General features: G+C 40.7%; 1 protein-coding gene across 5 annotated transcripts in view; it reads left to right on the top strand.

Annotated features, from left to right (window-relative positions):
- gtf2h1 (general transcription factor IIH, polypeptide 1) overlaps positions 1-19,215 on the top strand; it is a 64,191-nt gene extending 44,976 nt beyond the window's left edge. For 4 of the 5 annotated variants that reach the window (XM_048607077.1, XM_048607076.1, XM_048607074.1 and 1 more), the window contains 4 exons: positions 7,576-7,666; positions 8,788-8,903; positions 13,272-13,364; positions 18,635-19,215. In XM_048607077.1, coding sequence (XP_048463034.1) covers positions 7,576-7,666; positions 8,788-8,903; positions 13,272-13,364; positions 18,635-18,721 — 387 coding nt within the window. In that variant the 3' untranslated portion in view covers positions 18,722-19,215. Of the gene's footprint in view, positions 1-7,575; positions 7,667-8,073; positions 8,233-8,787; positions 8,904-13,271; positions 13,365-18,634 lie in introns of those variants that run through there. The other variant, XR_007263966.1, reaches the window with a different exon arrangement.
- The last annotated feature ends 376 nt before the right edge of the window (positions 19,216-19,591 follow it).

Here is a 19,591-nt window from a genome sequence, read left to right as displayed (position 1 = left end):
AGCTCCTATGATGCTGCTTGGCCTGCTGTGTTCATCCAGCCCTGCACCTTGTTGTCATAGGTAGTAAGCTGACTGGATTACATCTGACAGTTTTTTCCGTTTCCCCTTTCTTTAAAGATGGATGCAACATTTGCTGTCCTCTGACAGCAGTCCCATAATCTAAGGAGGATAGGAAGATTGTGGCCAATGTCTGTCCGCTCTTCATTCCTTGTATGACCGAGGATGGATTCCACCCTGACTGGGTGACTTTTCTACTTTGAGGGTTTTCAGCCTTTTAAGAACCTCTTTTTATCTATTTTAATTCTATCCAGTTTCTCTACTGTACACCTTTATTGCCACATTGGCAGTGTCGTCTTTAGTGAAGCCAGAAGCAAAGTATTTATTACTACTCTGGCCCCCACAAAAATATTTCCTTGTTGGTAATAACCCTGTTCTCCCTTTTTGGTGTCCTTTCACTACGATATTTGAAAGCAGCTTTTGGCTTCCTTTTTTGCAAAAGAAGCCAAACTATTCTCATATTGTTTACCTCCTTACTTCTCTTCTGACTTAGGTTTTCTAAATTTGTTCTTCACTGTATTATGTACCTTCTATTTGTTTTAAGCCTACTTTTATCTGTCTCATTTTAATCTGTTGGCTGGATGTTGTGACTGACAGCATTCGCCACTGACATGAAATAATTTGTGTCATGAGCTCAAGGCAATTCAAGCAGCAAGAATTTTGGCTGCCCTTGATGGAGGATTTCCTCCTGGCCTGGATTGCAGTGAGACCAGGCAGCATAGTCTAGTGTAGGGTAAAACGGCAGGCAGCTGTGGATATAATGTTCACCCAATGACATCATAAAAAGTGTATAAAACAGGCTGCTGCAGCAAAAAGGTAACGCAAGATGATTGGGGAAATCATCTTTAAAAAGGAATTAAAATGTCAATTTCAGTGGACACAACTTTATTCAATTAAAAATGTAAACATTTTAAACTACAGTAATTTTGATCAGATGCATCATTTTAGAAAGTGATATTAATGTCTAATAAGTTGTGTTAAAAAGTCATCAATTTACTTGTTAACAAGATTTATCAGACTTTTAAAGGGTTTTGTGTATAAAAGACCAATGTGTTTTATTTTTTAAAGTGGTACGTGGTGTAAGCCTTCTCATTGGTATTTAGCAAAGACTCTTTATGCTACTAAAAAACATAAATAATAATTAATTTGGAATTACTGGCTAATTTGCCTAAATCCACACTGGTTACATACTGTTTGAAGTAGTGACCACACCCCTGGGACTAATGCAGATTGATTCGTCACAGCTTTCGATTCATGCATTCCATGAGTGGTGTGCCCTTTGTGATATGGAGTATCATCAAACACTGAAACCATCTCCATTACTGACATCCTAATTTCTAGCCCTGTTTCTGTTGTTGTCTAGCTTTTGAATGCCCTTCAATCAGTTAGCTCAGTTGGTTGGATGGCTAGTTTGTGATGCAGAGTGGCACGCATTCAATTCCCATACTGACTAAGTTTACCATGAGGTCCCACCTTCTCAACCTGTCCCCTTGCCTGAGGCATAGTGAACCCTCAGATAAACTACCACAAGTTGTGTCTCTGTTTCTCAAATGAGAAAGCAGCCCAATGGCCCTCTGACACTGGTGAGTTTATATAAAGATATTTGTACCTATTTGAGTGTTTTTTCCCTCAATGATATTACTCTTGTCCATTGATCTAATAGTCACTTTGATCAGTACTGTCACCTCCACCCTCCCACTTTCCTGAATCTTTCCTCAATACTTCTTCCTTATGCTCAGGGATATGAGGCTCCCAATAGTCCCCTCTGAATTGTGTCTGATATTTATATCAGGGTCTCATATGATGACTTTTGGCTTCAATTCAGCAAACTTATTTGCCACACTATTTACATGTTATGTTTACATTTGTGCACTTAAAATGTCATATAGACTGACCTACCACTTCTGGCCTGATCAATCTTATTTATGAACCACACAAATAACAGGCAATGACCGTCTTCAATATGAGAGAAACTATTTCTTTTCCCTTGATATTCAATGACATTACCATCCCTATTTATGAACTTTTTTTAAAATTCATCATGGGGTCGGCCATAACTGACAGGGACAGTATTTATTGCCCATCCTAAATTGTCCTTGAGAGAAGTTGTTGGTTAGTTTTTTTTCTTGAATCGTTGTAGTCCATGAGGTATAAGCACACCTACACTGCTGCTGGGGAGGGAGTTCGGTGATTTTGACACTTTGTGTGATTTGAAGGGGAAGCTGCAGGTGTTGGCGTTTCCATGTGCCTGCTGCTCTTCCAGGTGGTAGAGATCACAGGTTTGAAAGGTGATGCCAAAGGAGCATTGAGAAATTGCTGCAGACAATACACTCTATTGTAACATTGCAATATGGTACGCTGGTTGTGGAGACAGTGAATATTTAAGGTGGTGGATAGGGTGGTGATCAAGTGGGCTGTTTAAATCTTAAAAGATGTTGAGATACTTGAGTATTGCTGAAACCACACTCATCCAGGCAAGTAGGAAGTATTCCAAAACTCCTGATTTGTGCTTTGTAGTTGTTGGACAAAATTTAAGGAGTCAGGAGGTGAGTCATTAGAGCCATAGTCATAGAGATATACAGCACAGATGACCAGATATCCTAAATAAATTTAGTCCCATTTGCCAGCATTTGGCCCATATCCCTCTAAACCCATCCTATTCATATACCCATCCAAGTGCCTTTAAATGTTGTAATCGTACCAGCCTCCACTACTTACTCCAGCATTTCATTCCATACATGCGCCACCCTTTGTGTGAAAAAGTTGCCCTTTAGGTCCCTTTTAAATCTTTCCCCTCTCACCTTAAACCTATGCCCTCTAGTTTTGGACTCTTCCCCCCCCTCCCCTCCTCTCTCCACCCCCACCCCCCACCCCTCCAATCCCACCTCCCCCCTCTTATACTCAATGCACTGACCATCCCTCCGCCTCCTTCACTCCAGGGAAAATAGCCCCAGACTATTCAGCCTCTCCCAATAGCTCAAACCTTCCAACCCTGGCAACATCCTTGTAAATCTTTTCTGAATCCTTTCAAGTTTCACAACATCTTACTATAGCAGAGAGACCAGAATTGCAAGCAGTATTCCAACAGTGGCCTAACCTATATCCTGTACAGCCACAACATGACCTTCCAACTCTTCTACTCAATGCACTGACCAATAAAGGCAAGCATACCAAATGCTGCCTTCACTATCCTGTCTTCCTTTGACTCCACTTTCAAGGAACTATGAACCTGCACTCCAAGGTCTGTTTGTTCAGCCACACTGCCCAGGACCTTACCATAAAGTTTATAAGTACTGCCCTGATTTGCCTTTCCAAAATGCAGCACCTCACATTTATCTAAATTAAACTCCACCTGCTACTCCTTGGCCCATTGGCCCATCTGACCAAAATCCCATTATACTCTGTGGTAACCTTATTTGCTGTCCACTACACCTCCAGTTGTGGTGTCATCTGCAAACTTATTAACCATACCTCCTATGGTTCACATTCAAATCATTTATATAAATGACGAAAAGCAGTGGACCCAGCACCGATCCTTATAGCACACCACTAGTCACAGACCTCCAGTGTGAAAAGCAACACGCCACCACTACCATCTGTCTTCTACCTTCGAACCTGTTCTATATCTAAATAGCTAGTTCTTCCTGTATTCCGTGTGATCTAACCTTGCGAACCAGTCTACCGTGAGGAACTTTGTCAAACACTTTACTGAAGTCCATGTAGATTACGTTCACCACTCTGCCTTCATCAATCTTCTTCACTACTTCTTCAAAAAACTCAATCTAGTCAGTAAGACACAAATTCCCACGCACAAAGCCATGTTGACTATCCATAATCAATCCTTGCCTTTCCAAATACATGTAAATCCTGTCCCTCAGGATTCCCTCCAACAACTTGCCCACCACCGATGTCAAGCTCACCAGTCTATAGTTCCCTGGCTTTTCCTTACCCCCTTTCTTAAATAGTGGCACCATGTTAGCCAACCTCCAGTCTTCTGGCACTTCACCTGTGGCTATGGATGATACGAATCTCAGCAATGGGCCCAGCAATCACTTCCCTAGCTTCTCTCAGACTTCTAGGGTACACCTGATCAGGTCCAGGGGATTTATCCACCTTTATGCATTTTAAGATATCCAGCACCACCACCACCTCTATAATATGGACATTTTTCAAGATGTTACTATTTATTTCCCCACATTCTGTATCTTCCATATCCTTCTCTACAGTAAACGCTGATGCAAAATACTCGTTTAGTATCTCCCCCATCTCCTGTTCCACATGTACGTGGCCTTGCTGATCTTTAAGGGGCCCTATTCTCTCCCTAGTTACCCTTTTATCCTTAATGTATTTCTAGAATCCCAATGGATTCTCCTTAACCCTATTTGCCAAAGTTATCTCATGACCCCTTTTTGCCCTCCTGATTCCCCTCTTAAGTATATTCATACTGCCTTTATACTCTTCTAGGGATTCACAGTCCCTGCTGTCTATACCCCACATATGCTTCCTTTGTGTTCTTAACCAAAACCTCAATTTCTCTAGTCATCCAGCATTCCTTACACCTACCAGCTTTGCCTTTCGCCCTAACAGGACATACTGTCTCTGGACTCCTGTTATCTCATTTCTGAAGGCTTCCCATTTTCCAGCCATTCTTTTACCGACAGATATCTGCCCCCAAACAACTTTTGAAAGTCCTTGCCTAATACCATCAAAATTGGCCTTCCTCAAATTTAGAACTTTAACTTTTAGATCCAGTCTATCCTTTTCCATCACTATTTTAAAATTAAGAGAATTATGGTCGCTGGGCCCAAAGTGCTCCCCCACTGGCACCTCATTCACTTGCCTTGCCTTACTTCCTAAGAGTAGGTCAAGTTTTGTACCTTCTGTAGTAAGTGCATCCACGTACTGAATAAGAAAGTTTTCTTGTACACGCTTAACAAATCCCTGTCCATCCAAGCCCTTTACACTATGGTAGTCCCAGTCTATGTTTAGAAAATTAAAATTCCCTATCATAACCAGCCTATTATTTTTATAGATAACTGAGATCTCCTTACAAATTTGTTTCTCAATTTTCCACTGCCTATTGGGTGGTCTATCGTACAATCCCAATAAGGTGATTATCCCTTTCTTATTTCTCAGTTCTACCCAAATAACTTCCGTGGATATATTCCCAGGAATATCCTCTTTAAGTAGAGCCGTAATGTTATCCCTAATCAAAAATGCCACTCCCAATGCTCTCTTTCCCCCCTTTCCCCCCTATGTTTCTTATAGCATTTATGTCCTGCAACATTAAGCTGCCAGTCCTGTCCATCCCTGAGCCACATCTCTGTAACTGATATGATATCCCAGTCCCATGTTCACAACCATGTCCCGAGTTCATCTGCCTTACCTCTTGTGTTGAAATAAATGCAGTTTAATTTATCAGTTCTACCTCGTTCTCTGTTTTGTTCCTGCCTGCCCAGACTGTTTGACTCACTCCTTTTCCTAACTGTACCTGTCTCAGACTGATCTCTTTCCTCACTATCTCCCTTAGTACCAAAACCTCCCCACCCACCCCGGGCCGCCTTACTAGTTTAAATCCTCCCGAACATCTGTAGCAAATATCCCCGCCAGTATATTAGTCCCCTTCCACTTCAGGTGAATCTGTCCTTCATGTACAGGTCACTTCTATCCCAGAAGAGATTCCAATGATCTAAAACCTTCTAACTCGCTTTTATAGCCACAGTATATTCATGGCTAGTCAGTTAAGTTCCTGGGCAATAATAATCCCTGGAATTTTGGTAATGGAGGATTCAGGGATGGTGATGCTCTCTTGAATATCAAGGGAAAAGTAGTGGATTCTCTCATACTGAGTGTGGTCATTGCCTGTTACTTTTGTGAGGCAGATGCTGACTGCCACCAATTGGCCTAAGGCTGACTGTTGTCCAGCTGTCACTGTGTGTACTGTCTCTTTTGGTATCTAAGATGTTATGAATGGTATCAAAAACTACAGTTGTCAGCAAACATCCCCACATCAGATCTTATGATAGAGGAAAGATATGTTGAAACAGTTGAAGATAGTTGGGCAAAGCATATTAAAGACCTCTTGCAGTGATGTCCTGGGTCTGAGACATTGGCTACCACAACTTTGTGCTTAATACGTGTTCAGCCAGTGGAGAGTTTCCCCCTTGATTTCCATTGATTTCAATTCTGTTGGGACTCCTTGAAGTTACACTCCGTCAAATGCTGCATTGAAGTCAAGGGCAATCACCTCACATCTGTAATTCAGCACTTTTGACCATGTCTGGATCAAAGCTGTAATAAGGCCTTGAGCTTGTGACCCTGGTGGGACTTGAACTGAACATCCCATGGGCAGGTTATTGCTGAGTTAAAGCTCCTTGCCAATGCTGTTAATGACATCTTTCCTCACTTTGCTGATGATTAAGGGTAGACTGGTGTGTTTTTGGCAAATCCAAATGGGATGTGCCCTACTCTTTGTGGAAGAACATATGTGGACAATCTTCTACATTGCTAGGGGCACTGCAAGTTGTTAAGCACAAATCTTCACTACAGTTTGGATATTGTCTGTAACCCAGCTTTTCCCAAATCCAATGTGTTCAGTTATTTCTTGATATCACATGAAGTGAATTGAATTACCTGAAGCTTAGCATCTGTGGTGCTGGGGACCTTAGGAGAAGCCCAAGATTGGTTATCAAGTGGAAATAATGGCAAATGCTTCAATATTGTCTTTTGTCTTGATATGCTGGGCTTCCCGATGTTGAGGCTGGTGATGTTTATGGAGCCTCTACCAGTTATTTAATAGCTTGCTATTTGCAACTGGATGTAGCTAGACTGCAGACCTTTAATCTGATCCAATAATTATGGGATTAGTTATGTCCGTCTATAGCATGCTACTCCCATTATTTAGTATACATGTCGTGGTGTGTTTTATGTTGTCTCTCCATGTTCTTCCTACCAAAATGAATCACCTTATATTTCTCCACATTCATATTTTTCTGCAGCATATCTGCCCATTCCACCAACTTGTTTCTGACCTTCTGAAATTTTGCAGTATCTTCCTTATGGTTTACAATGCTTCCAAGTTGTAACATCACCATATGGCACATAATTTTGACCTCCTGATATACTGACTCCACTTTCTGGAGTCATACCTAGCACAAAGAAGGTGGTTGTGATTGTTGGAGTCTGAGCACTAGGACATCACTGAAGGAGTTCGTCAGGGTAATGTCCATCAGCCCGACTACATTCCCCTGCTTTATCACTGACCTTGCCTCCATCCTGAGGTCAGAAGTGGAGACGCTTGCTGATGATAACACAATGTTCAGCACCATTTGTAGCTCCTTACACACTGAAGCAATCTGTAACCATATGCAACAAGACATGGAAACATTCAAACTTGGATTAATGTGACCAGTAAATTTTATAAATGTGCATATTTTCTCCTTACTCCACTGACTCTGAAGCATAGTTCAAAATCAAATGTCATTTCATTGATATTTTCCTTCCAAATCCTTTGCTTAGGTTCTGTCCAGCAGTATGGCTAGTAGTGCAATTACTGACTTGTCACCTGGTGGAGTGCTCATGCAGGGAGGAACATCCCAAGCTGTAAACCGTGAGTATCTGTCCTGATACACAGACTATTTGGGCAGTGTCACTAATGTTGCATTTTTGTGTAACTGTGTTAAAGTCATAAACAAAGAGCTGCAGAAGCTGGAGATCTGAAACAAAAACAAATTGCTGGAGAAACTCAATAGGTCTTTCAGCATCTGTGGAGAGAAAATAAAGTTAATTATTCAAGTCTAGTGACTCTTCATTGACATTCTGACAAAGACTCACTGGACTTGAAACATTAGTTCTGATTTGTCCCCACTGATGATGTCAGACCTGCTGAGTTTCTCCAACAACTTCTGTTTTGGTTTGCGTTGAAGTCATTCTGACTGTACCGACTATATGTATCTGTAAATCTTGGTTTGATGTGGCCTTTCTGTTCATATGATCCTTACTGTTTTCTGGCCACAGAGATACAGCTCCTCCAATGATTCAGAGATGTTGCACCCACTATTGTGCAGTCTTGATTAGGAAGTCACAGTTTGCATCATCGTTCTGTGCTGATGGCAGCAAGGGTGAACATGGTGGAAAGGTGCTACAGGCAAAGCGGAAATTCAAAAAGTCAAAGAAGTACGACTGAAATTATTATTGGCATCTAAAGTTAGTAACTATAGCAAAAGTGCAATTAAAAGACCCTAAATCATAGAACTTCAGGATTCATGATACAATGTAACCATGAAAAAACAGCCTTATTTCTTCTACATCGCTGGCAGAGTTAAAATACTCCACTGCTTTAAATTTCTGCAGGCCATATTAAGCTCAGAATTATATAGAAGGCTGCACAATTTAAGCATCAGTAAGCTGTGCTCTTTGAGTAGCTCCCTAGGTATTCAAGGTAACTTCCTCTTGCTTGGAATTATGTAGCTTTTTAAAAGCTAGTTATTAACTCTAAACACACAGACAAATTTGTATGTTTAACTTAGAATTCCAAGAACCTACACTTTCAGTAAATAATCTTAAAATAGACGTACATCTCTCAGTTTCATCACAAGCACCATTACAATATATATTTCTAGCAGTGGTGTCAAGAGGTTGGTCCTTAGTTCAGCAATCTTGTCTACTAATGCTGTGTGAATCTGGAAACATTAAATTTTTTTAGCACATTATATGTTGATTTTGTTGTAGAGATGATGCCAAATGATGTCCAGATGGAACTGAAACATTTGTATGTGGCAGTGGCAGAGCTGCTGAGGCATTTCTGGTCCTGCTTTCCTGTCAATACACCATTCCTTGAGGAGAAGGTAAGCAATTGAATCTGGTCTGATCATCTTACTATTAGCAATTGTTAAAGCTACTAACTTTAAACACAGTTTAGCCTTTGCGTTGTTATAGGAACTTAAAGCATCACGGGGTTTTAAAATCTGTATGAACTTGAAAATTGTTAAATTTTTAATCTCTGGTTTTGTTCCAATTTCAATCAGACATTTTACACCAGTACTAGTTCATAACTACATGAAAATATCTACTCATCTGAAAAACACTTTAGTTGATATTTTTCATTTTGACAAAATATTTCCCTGGACCCAACCCTTGTATTTTAGGTTCTAATCATGTTCCAAGTTTCACCTTCCATATTTATTTTACTTTTCAACTTCCTGCATAATTACATAGATATCTGTCTGTGTACTCTCCATTAAACCAATCTGTTTTAATTATGAGCAGTATCAAGTCAAGCTCCTTTTTGGCATGGACCAGATTTTAAAACTACTTTTAGTTGGCATTAAATATGCAGTTGTGTATGGAAAGGCCACAGGATGGCTATGGGGTGAAAAGAGAATAAAATTTACACAATTATAAAAGATGGTGTTTTGAAGTGTGAGGTGGGACCAAGTCTTATGGTTGCCATAAAACAGATTTGAATTCTGTCTCTTTTTGTGCTTTTACTGACCAATAGAAATACTTGACACTGACACTAAATGGAAGAGTGTACCAGTTTTCTGGACATTGAGAACCCACCTTTGTCTGCTGCAACAACATAACTAGGAAGAGAATAAATGGGTCGTATAGATTATACCTAATACTGTTACAGTTACGAATATGGTTAAGCCCAAACAGTTTAACTTCTCAAAGTGGTAATTATTTCATAACTATTGCAAGAGTACTTTGCTGTGCATTTCCTTATCTTCAAGAGAGGGGTGAAATTATGACATTTCAGGGGCATGAGCAACATTGAGCTATTAGATATTTTCCGATCCATCTGATCAGACATGTTGTTACACACCTCTTGAGCAGGTGGGGCTTGAACCTGGGCCTCCTACCCCCGAGGTCGGGATGCTGTCACAGGAGTCCCTCTAGCAGCAATCATGCTTGTGCTGACAAATAGAACATAGAACATATTGCCACACAAGTTACAGACAATGATCATCTTCAATATGCGCAAATCGGAGCATCGACCCTTGACATAGAGTCATACGGTAGGGAAACAGACCCTTCGGTCTGACTCGTCCATGCTGACCAAGTTTCCCAAATTAAGCTAGTCCCACTTGCCTGCACTTGGCCCATATCCCTCTAAACCTTTCCTATTTGTGTACCTATTCAAGTATCTTTCAATGTTGTATCTGTACTTGTATCTACCACTTGCTCTGGCAGTTCATTCCAGACATGAACCACCCTCTGCGTGAAAACGTTGCCCCTCAGGTCCCTTCTAAATCTTTCTCCTTTCACCTTAAAAACATGCCCCCTAGTTTTGAACTCACCCACACTAGGGAAAAGACCTTTGCTATTCACCTTATCAGTGCCCATAGTGATTTTATAAACCTCCATAACGTCAGCCCTAAACCTCCCTTGCTCCAGTGAAAGAAGTCCCAGCCTCTCCTTATAACTCAAACCTTCCAGTCGTGGCAACATTCTGGTAAATCTTTTCTGAACCATCTCCAACTTAATAATACCCTTCCTATGGCAGTGTGAACAGGACTGTACACAGTACTCCAGAAGAGGCCTCGCTGACATCCTGTACAACCTTAATATGGTGTCCCAACTCCTGTACTGAATGGTCTCAGCAATGAAAGGTAGCGTGCTAAACACCACCTTAACCACCGTGTTTACCTGTGATGCAACTTTCAAAGAACTATGTACCTGAACCCCTAGGTCTCTCTGTTCAACAACACCACTCAGAGCCCTACCATTAACTGTATAAGTCCTGCTCTTGATTGTTTTACGAAAATGTAATACCTCACACTTATCCAATCAATAGCATAACTATTGCCAGATCCCTTCCTATCAACATCCAGGTAGAGGGGTTTACAATTGACTGGAAACTGAATGGACCAGTCATATAAATTCATAATGGCTACAATAGCAAATCAGAGGCTAGGAATTGTATTACCTCCTGATTCCACAGTCATTGTCCACCATCTACAAGGCACAAGTCAGGAGTATGATGGAATATTCTCCATTTGTCTTGATGGGTGCAACTGCATCCACACTCGAGAAGCTTGACGCCATCCAAACAAAGCAACCCACCTGATTGGCATCACATTAACCACCTTAAACATTGACTACCTTCACCTTCAATGCAGTAACAGCAGTGTTGTACCATCTGTAAGATGCACTGTAGTAACTCACAAAGGATTGTTTGATAGTACCTTCAAATCTGACAGTCTTAAATGCATGGGAGTATAACCATCCGTAAATTCTCCTTGAAGCCGCACACTATTCTAACTTACAATTGTATCATCATTCCATCATTGTCACTGGGTCAAATTTCTGGAACTCCTTCCCTAGCTGTTTTAAGGTGTTCCTACACTCCGTGGACTGTAGTGGTTCACCACTGTGCCACCACCTCTGCTGGGTCTGTCCTGCTACTGGGACATACAAACAAGGATCAGGAGTAAATCATTCAATCTGTTGAGATTGCTCCGCCATTCAGCATAACCATGGCTAATTTGATTGTAACTTCAAGTCTGCATTTCCCTGATTACCTTCACCCCATTGCTTAACAAGAATCTGTCTGTTAAAAATATTAAAGGACTCTGCAGTCACCACCTTTTCAGGTAGAGAGTTCCAAAGACACGCAACCTATAACCTCAGAGAGGTCCCTAATCTAAAAGAGCTTTTTCCTTTTGCTTTTCCTCCCTCTGAAGTGTTCTTTCTTTTTCTCTCTTATTGAAGTTCAAGTATGTTCAGTACCTTTTTTATATCAAACTGCTTCATTTGCAGAATTTTGGCTAACTCAATCAAATTACTAACTGGTTTACATTGCCCTTCATCAGTTTTAAATTTTATGCAATTATCTCAATTACATCTGCTTTCCTAGCCTCTGTTTTTAATTCTAACATCAACTTGGCTGCCAATTCTAATAACCTGGCTTTGAGTATTGTTGAAGTTTTTCATCTTGCACTCATCAGGACATTTCACAAGCATACAAATTCAAGGAGAAAACCATTCTCGTCTCATGCAATATAAACATTGCTGATTGGTTGGCAACTAGACTCTGATTAGCAGAGGTCTTGCCAATGGAGAATGTACCCATTAATGCTGTTTGACCCTTTTAACAGCCAGGTTTTGTTTAAATTGTAAACTAGACAAGTTAAATGATTAGATTGGTCAAGCCATTATCCTGAGAAGTAAACAAACAAATGGCTGTCACCTATTTTGTTGAGTTGAAATAGGCACAGTGCGATGACCTGTTCTTTCTGTCTGCAAGGTATTAGTATATGCAGCTCAAGTGTGCCGCACTCCGAGCCCAACTGACCACACTAAGCTGGTTCATTATGACTAATCGTATGCTTTCTCTATATTAAACTTGGACAATAAGGATCAATCAATTGGAATGCTTTAATAAACCCAAAATTATTGATTTATTATAAAACAAAACTTATTCAATGAACATGTAAAACTGGTTAACAAACTTAGTTTGTAATATGACTCTATTAATGTTTACATCTCTAAATAATGCAAAACATAAGTAGATGGAGGTTTGAGATATTTAGAAGTTGTTGGTCTGACATATACTGCCTTGAGTAAATGGGTGTCACCAAACATAGACAGTTGTCTTTAGGATGTTAGCAGTTGCAACTTGCTCCAGAAATACAGTTTCAGTAAGACTTCCAGTTGCCTTTCCAGAGGACAATCAAGTTTCACAGCAGAGGTGTTCCGAAACACAAGAGACAAGTTGAGCAGCCTGTTCTTTAGCAGGCATCTCCCAACTGAAACTCCAAAACCAACTCCAAGCGTGCAAAACACTATTCAATTATGACAGCCATAAAACCCAGTTATACAAACAGTCAGGTGCTTTCCTTGAAGGAAGTTCAAGCAACCAAGAGCATCAATTATCTGGAATTGTGCTTTCAAAAATGACTGATTTTTAACATAGAAAAAATAGTTCCAATGTTCCTTTTCATTGACCTCTTTAAAAGGAAAAAGATGTGTAGACTCAAGTTCACAGAAATGATTAAATATAAAGCCATTATGATGATTTGGGAAGATCTAGCTGAGTGAAATGATCAACAATGATCTGACATAAAGATAGCAGGCTTGAAGGGCAGGATGACCTACTCCAATGCCTATTTCTTATGTTAAATCTTAGAGAATTCCTCATGTTTGCATAATATTTGTTGGTTTCTTGCAGAAGTTCAGTGACTTCTTCTGTTTTTTGTCTGCTGTGGTAGGTTGGGAAGATGATGAATAACCTGGAGAGATTTCAGATGACAAAACTACGGCCATTCCGAGAGAAGCTGCAGAAGCTATACATCAGTACAAATGTGAGTGTTGGCAGTTATGCACACAAGACATGGTTATGCTGGTGGGAGAGAGGAATGTACAAATTCTGAAGGAAAGCGATGAACCAGTTATGTTGCATATTTGGTTCATATGTTGCCTCATATGTGGTCAAAGGAGGATGTTTCAGCTTTAATATTACAGACTGCCTTGAACAAAAGATTCAGTGTCACTGCTCTATCAGCTCTTTGAGTACTGTATGCTCATTGTGCTCATTTCTGTGGTTGCAGTTGTTACAGAAGTAGTTTTACACTGATGTTACACCAGCAACATATACAAGCTAATCCTAAATGGCTTCTTTTAAATATTATGAGGGCTGTCGTGTCTCCAGCGTTATATACATTCCTGGTTTCTTTCTTAGGTTTCCTGAGCTATTGTAAAATGCAGGCCTCCATTTGGTTAATTCTCCAAAGTGTCCATTTGGCCCATCATCACACAAGAGAAAGGGGACAGAATAGCTCTCATTGACCATGGCTTCCTCCAATTCTGCCATTTTTTGACATTCTAAAAGCATCTTGCGATTGGAGCAACCTTCTGTCTTGTGACTCTAGTGATATGAGTTATGACATAATCATAGAATCATGATCCATTTGGTCCATCAAGTCCACACCGAACCTCCGAAGAGCATCCCATCCAGACCCAACTCCCATATCCCTGTAACCCTGCATTTCCCTAATACTAATCCACCTAGCCTGTACATCGCTGAAAACAATGGGCAACTTAGCATGACCAATCCACCTAATCTGCACATCTTTGCACTGTGGGGGGAAAACTGAGCACCAGGAAGAAACCAACACAGACACAGGGAGAACATGCAAACTCAACACAGACAGTGGCTCGGGGCTGGAATTGAACCTGGGTCCCTGGCATTTTGAGGCAGCAGTGCTAACCACTGAGCCACCATGCTACCCCATGCAAGAAGAGGTAAAAGTATTTATCCAATTACTTTTTGAAAGCTGTTGAATCATCTTCCCTTGCTCTTTCAGGCAGTGTGTTTCAGGGCATCTTAACTTGCTGCATAAAAATTATTCTTCATGTTACCATTTATTCTTTTGCCACTTAATTTGAAACTGTGTCCTTCTGCCAATAGAAACTGTTTCTCTTTGTTTACTCTGTCAAGGCTGTTCATGATTTTGAACACCTCTATCAAATCAGTACTTAGGTCTGACCTTAGATCAGAGAAAGTATCAGAGATGGCAGCATGGTGGTATGCAGTTGGGAAGGAGTTGCCGTGGAATTCTCAGCATTGATGCTGGTCTGATGAAATTTCACAGCAGCAGGTGAAACATGGGCAAAGGAACTTTCTGCTGATTATAACTTCCACCATCTCAGCTGATGAATCAGTACTCCTTCATAATTGAACACCACTTGAAATACGTACTGAGTGTGACACGAATGTAGAATGTACTCTGATCACTGAAGAGTGACTAGGTGGCAGCACGAGTGACTTAGCTGGCAGAGTCCTAAAGGACCTAGCTGCTCGACTGATTATGTGGCTGATCATGAGGGAAGCACCAAGAGGGAATAATGTACCTGATCTTCTCAACAGCCTGCATCCAACCCACAGGGACAACCCACAGCAGGAGGAATGCAGCGGCTCAAGAAGGCAGCTCACCACCACCTTCTCCATGGCAACTAGGGATGGGCAAGAAATGCTGGCCAGCCAGTGACGCCCACATCCCACAAAAAATGAATAGAAAAAAAATCTATGACAGTTTCAGTAGGAGTGATGACCTCACAACCCTGTGGAGACAAAATCCTGTCTTAACTTTAAGAATAACCTCCATTGTGTGGTGTGGCACCACCACTTGTCTAAATGAGAGAAACTTTGAACAGATCTAGTAACTCAAGACTGGGTCAGAGTTAAATGTACAGATCCCTTTATGGCTCAAACAGATCAGTTCCAGAGTTGATACCTCGGAGCCAGGAGGTCCAGGTTTAAGCCCCACCTATTCCAGAAGTGTGTCATAGCATCTTTGAACAGGTTGATTTGAAAATATCTGAAGAAAAATAGCGACATGTTAATGGAAATTGAAGTAAAGAGCTGAGTTCTTGAACTGATTTGAAATAAATTTTTTGGACTTGTCAGGGACAGGTGGGACTTCAACCAGACTTCATGGCTCAGAGGAAGGGACACGACCATTATGTCCCAAGAGCTCCAAGAGCTGACTTCTTGCCTACAGCCATACAAGTCTGAAAAGGCCCAATCTAATCTGATTGTGGAAGCTAAGCAAACTCAGGCCTGGTTAGTACTTGGATGGAAGACCAGTTGAGAATATCAGGTGCAGGAGGAGGATCTTGTGACACAGTAGGAGTGTCAGTATCCCTGGGCCACAAATGACAGCTAAGCTCTTTGAGGAGCTGGTGACATTGTGATGATGTCACTGGATCAGTGATCCAGAGCCCCAAGCTAATGTTTTGGCAATGCCATGTGTTTGAATCCCACCAAGGCAGATGGTGAAATTCAATAAGAGCTGAATTCTTCCCCAGTGGGGTGTTGGCTTCCAGATAAGGAAAGGGTCCAAAAGGGAAAAGTGAAGACTGATATTTTTACTATAATATACATTTACAATAAAACCTTTGTAAATATCTGAAGTTCTTTTGCTGCCTAATTCAACATATGGATATCAGCATATGAAACTTTGTGGGTCATCAGTAGCAGCAGAATTGTATTCAAGCACAATGTGTAACGCATGGCCCAGACCGCCTACTAACAAGATAGTTCATCCTTCCCCAGTACTGATGCCAATGTCCCATGAATTCCAGCTCATTTTTCCCACACGAATCTGTGCCACATAGTTACCCCTTTAATTTTATTGATGCTGTGCCATTTAGCTTGTGGCTCAGAACCTTTTTCGCTCTGCTTTCTAATTTTGCCCCTAACTAATCATATTCTCTCAGCAGAACCTCTTTCTTCATTGGTGCCTGCATGGACTATGACAATTGGATCCCCCCCACTTTCCCTCCCATTTCTCTGCAGCCCAGATGAGATATCCTGAACCCAGGCACCAGGCAGGCAATGCAGCCTTCGGGAGTCTCGATCCTGACCACAGAGAATAGTGTCTATGTCCCTGACTAAAACTATATTTCTCTTTTCTTGCTCCTCTTGAATGGCTCCCTGTGCCATGGTGCTACGATCAGTTTGCTTATCCTACCTACAGCCCCTGCTGTCATCCGCATAGGGAGCAAGAATCTCAAACCTGTTAGACAAGCTCAAGGCTAAGGTTCCTTCAGCACTGCTCCTGCATCCTGCTACCTGCCTCACTTTGTAGTCACACACTCCTGTCCCTGACTACTGACTGAATTTGAAGTAGTTCATCTAAGGGGTGTGATTGCTTTCTGAAACACAGCGTCCAGGTAACTCTCCCCTTCCTGATGTGCCGCAATGCCTGAAGGTCAGACTCCAGCTCATCAACTATGACCTTGAGTTTCTCAAGCAATCAACACTTCCTACAGGTGTGGTCTGTATGAACCACAAGGGGTCCACCAGCACCCGCATCTTATAGGCACAACAAAATGACTCGCCCTGTGTCTCTATTATTTACTTAGTTCTTAAATTGTTTATTTTAAATTTTTCTTTTTAATCTGTAAAATGTTTTTCCTATTTACTTTTAAACTGAATGTAACTCATTATAGATAAAGTAGCAGTTATTACCAACCAATAAACTTATGGTTTTCCTCTAATATCACTCATTGTTTTGTGCTGGGCCCCTGATTCTGGACTTCAGTTTATCCTGTTAAGAGGACCTTGCAAGCTACAAACCAAAAAAGCAAGCTAAAAGCATCTCTTTCCTCTGCAGCAAATTCCCACGCTGCTTCAGATTCCAGAGACATATACTCACTCAGACTTAGTATGTGATCTCTGTTACTGACCGTGCAAAGCTTTCTGTCATTTAATTTTTTTTTTGTCCAATACATGTATAATCACTGTTTAACAGAGAACATGTGCAGCCCTAACATTTTAACTCTGTCCTTGGGTAAATTTTAATGGTATAGTTGCTGTCCTAGCAAAAGTCAAATGAGATAACTATCTAATCTGCCTGGGTCAGTTGCATTTCTTTCAACTGAGTAATTTGACAAGTTGCTTCAAACTGAAGTTAGCGGATGTACTGACAATAATGAAAGCTTGCGTTTATGTTCTGCCTTTGCAATTCACCATCTGAAGATGCTTCACAGAATTGTTATCAAACAGTTTTGGCATCAAGCCACAAAAACATATTAGAACATATGAACAAAAGTTTGGTCAAAGATGTAGTTTTTGAGGTGTCATAAAAAAGGAGATGTAGAGGAAGAAAGGTTTAAGAAGGGAATTGCAAAGTCTTGGGCTTGGACACCTGAAGATACGATCAGCATTAATGTAGTCATCAAAACACTGGTTAGGTCCCAGATGGAATATTATGTTCTATTTTGAGATCATATTTAGTAAGGAAATTGAGACCTTAGCAAGGGTGCAGAGGAGATGGGCCAGTACCAGTGATGAAAGGTTTCAGTAACAAGGAGAGCCTAAAGAAACTGTGCAGCTTTCCTTAAATCAAAAAGGGCTAAGAAGAGACTTGAAAAAAGTGTTCAGTAGGTAAATATAGTAAGAAAAAAAGCAAAGATTCAGTATGCAGAGGATATTTAACTAGATAATTAGGTGACGTAGGAAATAAAATTACAGAATTGTGATCTAGAATGCACTGCTTGAAAGGGTAGTGAAAGCAGATGAAGTAATTTTCAAAAGGGAATTGGAAAAAGTGCGAAAGGGATCGGGAGATGAAATAGCGAATTCTTGACACTAAAACAGATTTTAGTATTGCCTGTGTCTTTCAAGCTTGGAAAGTCTGTCATGGACATTTCACATTGCACTGATTTTTCTTGAACAGGTGTACTGTATGATGAAAGTGACATAACTTAATTCTAGCAGTGGAAATGACTATTATGAGGGGACATAATTTTAAGGTGATTGGAGGAAGGTTTAGAAGAGATGTCAGAGGTAGGTTCTTTACACACAGTGGTGTGTGCATGGAATGTGCTGCCGGCGATGGTAGTGGAGTCAGATACATTAGGGACTTTTAAGCGACTCTTGGATAGGCACATGGATGATAGTATAATGTAGGGCGTGCAGGGTAGTTTGATCTTAGTAGGATAATAGGTCGGCACAACATCGTGGGCCGAAGGGCCTGTACTGTGCTGTATTGTTCAATATTCTATGTACTCTGGCTAAGAATGTGAGTTTTGCTCCATGTTAATATTATTTTTCATTTTCTTGCAGTTGACTGGTCATTTAGAAGATATGTTACAGGTAGCCTTCAGTAAATTTCATGCCTGGCAATCAAAACGAATGCTGAAAAAGACGTGATGTTGGATTTTTCTGAAATGTTTGAGAGCCAGAATGTGTTACCTGCAAAGTCCCAGCAGAACATGCTACAAGCTCACCAACCTGCTATGCTGGACAGGGAGGTGAGAGCCCTGTGACATGAAGAGACTCGATGTAATTTGCAGAGCTGCATATTGGGAGAAAGCAATTCAATAAGATGGACCACTCGGGAGTGTCTCTCACCGACTGACCAAAACAGAAGAGAGCTACCAGGATGAATTCCTGTGAAATACAGCTTGGGGAGGCAGTGCTTCTTCTCTGCACAAAGATTCTGTCAAATGATAACTGAGTATATTTAGAAATGGTCTTTCAAGCATAAACATTTTTTTTCATTTTTGGGTACAGTTTTAAACAAGAATGGCACAATGTAAATGTGAAACTTTTTCAAAGTGTAGCCCTCTGTTTTTGGATCCTGTTTGTAACTGGGGGGAGTAAAAGATGTGGATATTTTAAATAAAGAATAAATGTGGAATTAAGTTGAAGTTTCTCAAATGGTTTACCATTTATGTTGAGACATATCACGATTTCTGGAAATGGATGCATGCTGGAATGAGAAGTTGCTGACCCATTGCTCTACTTATGATTTTATATGATGCTTACTAAATACCTTTGCACATTCATAGTAACCTACCCAGACACTACTTTAAATACGTACTGTGTATCTTATATCTAGAAATATCCCTGACTCCAAAATTTCCTCAAACACCCAAGATTTTTTGTCTGAGAAGTACATCTAATATTTTTCTTACAATGTTTCCCTTGAAGTGATTTCAGTTTCTGTGCTGAATGTTTTCTAGACAGATTGCTTGCAAGTTGTAAGAAGCTGCTTTGCGTGTTACAAATTACTGTACG

Source organism: Rhincodon typus, chromosome 17 (genome assembly GCF_021869965.1).
Source record: "Rhincodon typus isolate 14 chromosome 17, sRhiTyp1.1, whole genome shotgun sequence".
NCBI classification, from domain to species: domain Eukaryota; kingdom Metazoa; phylum Chordata; class Chondrichthyes; order Orectolobiformes; family Rhincodontidae; genus Rhincodon; species Rhincodon typus.
This window is presented reverse-complemented; position numbering and strand designations above follow the sequence as displayed.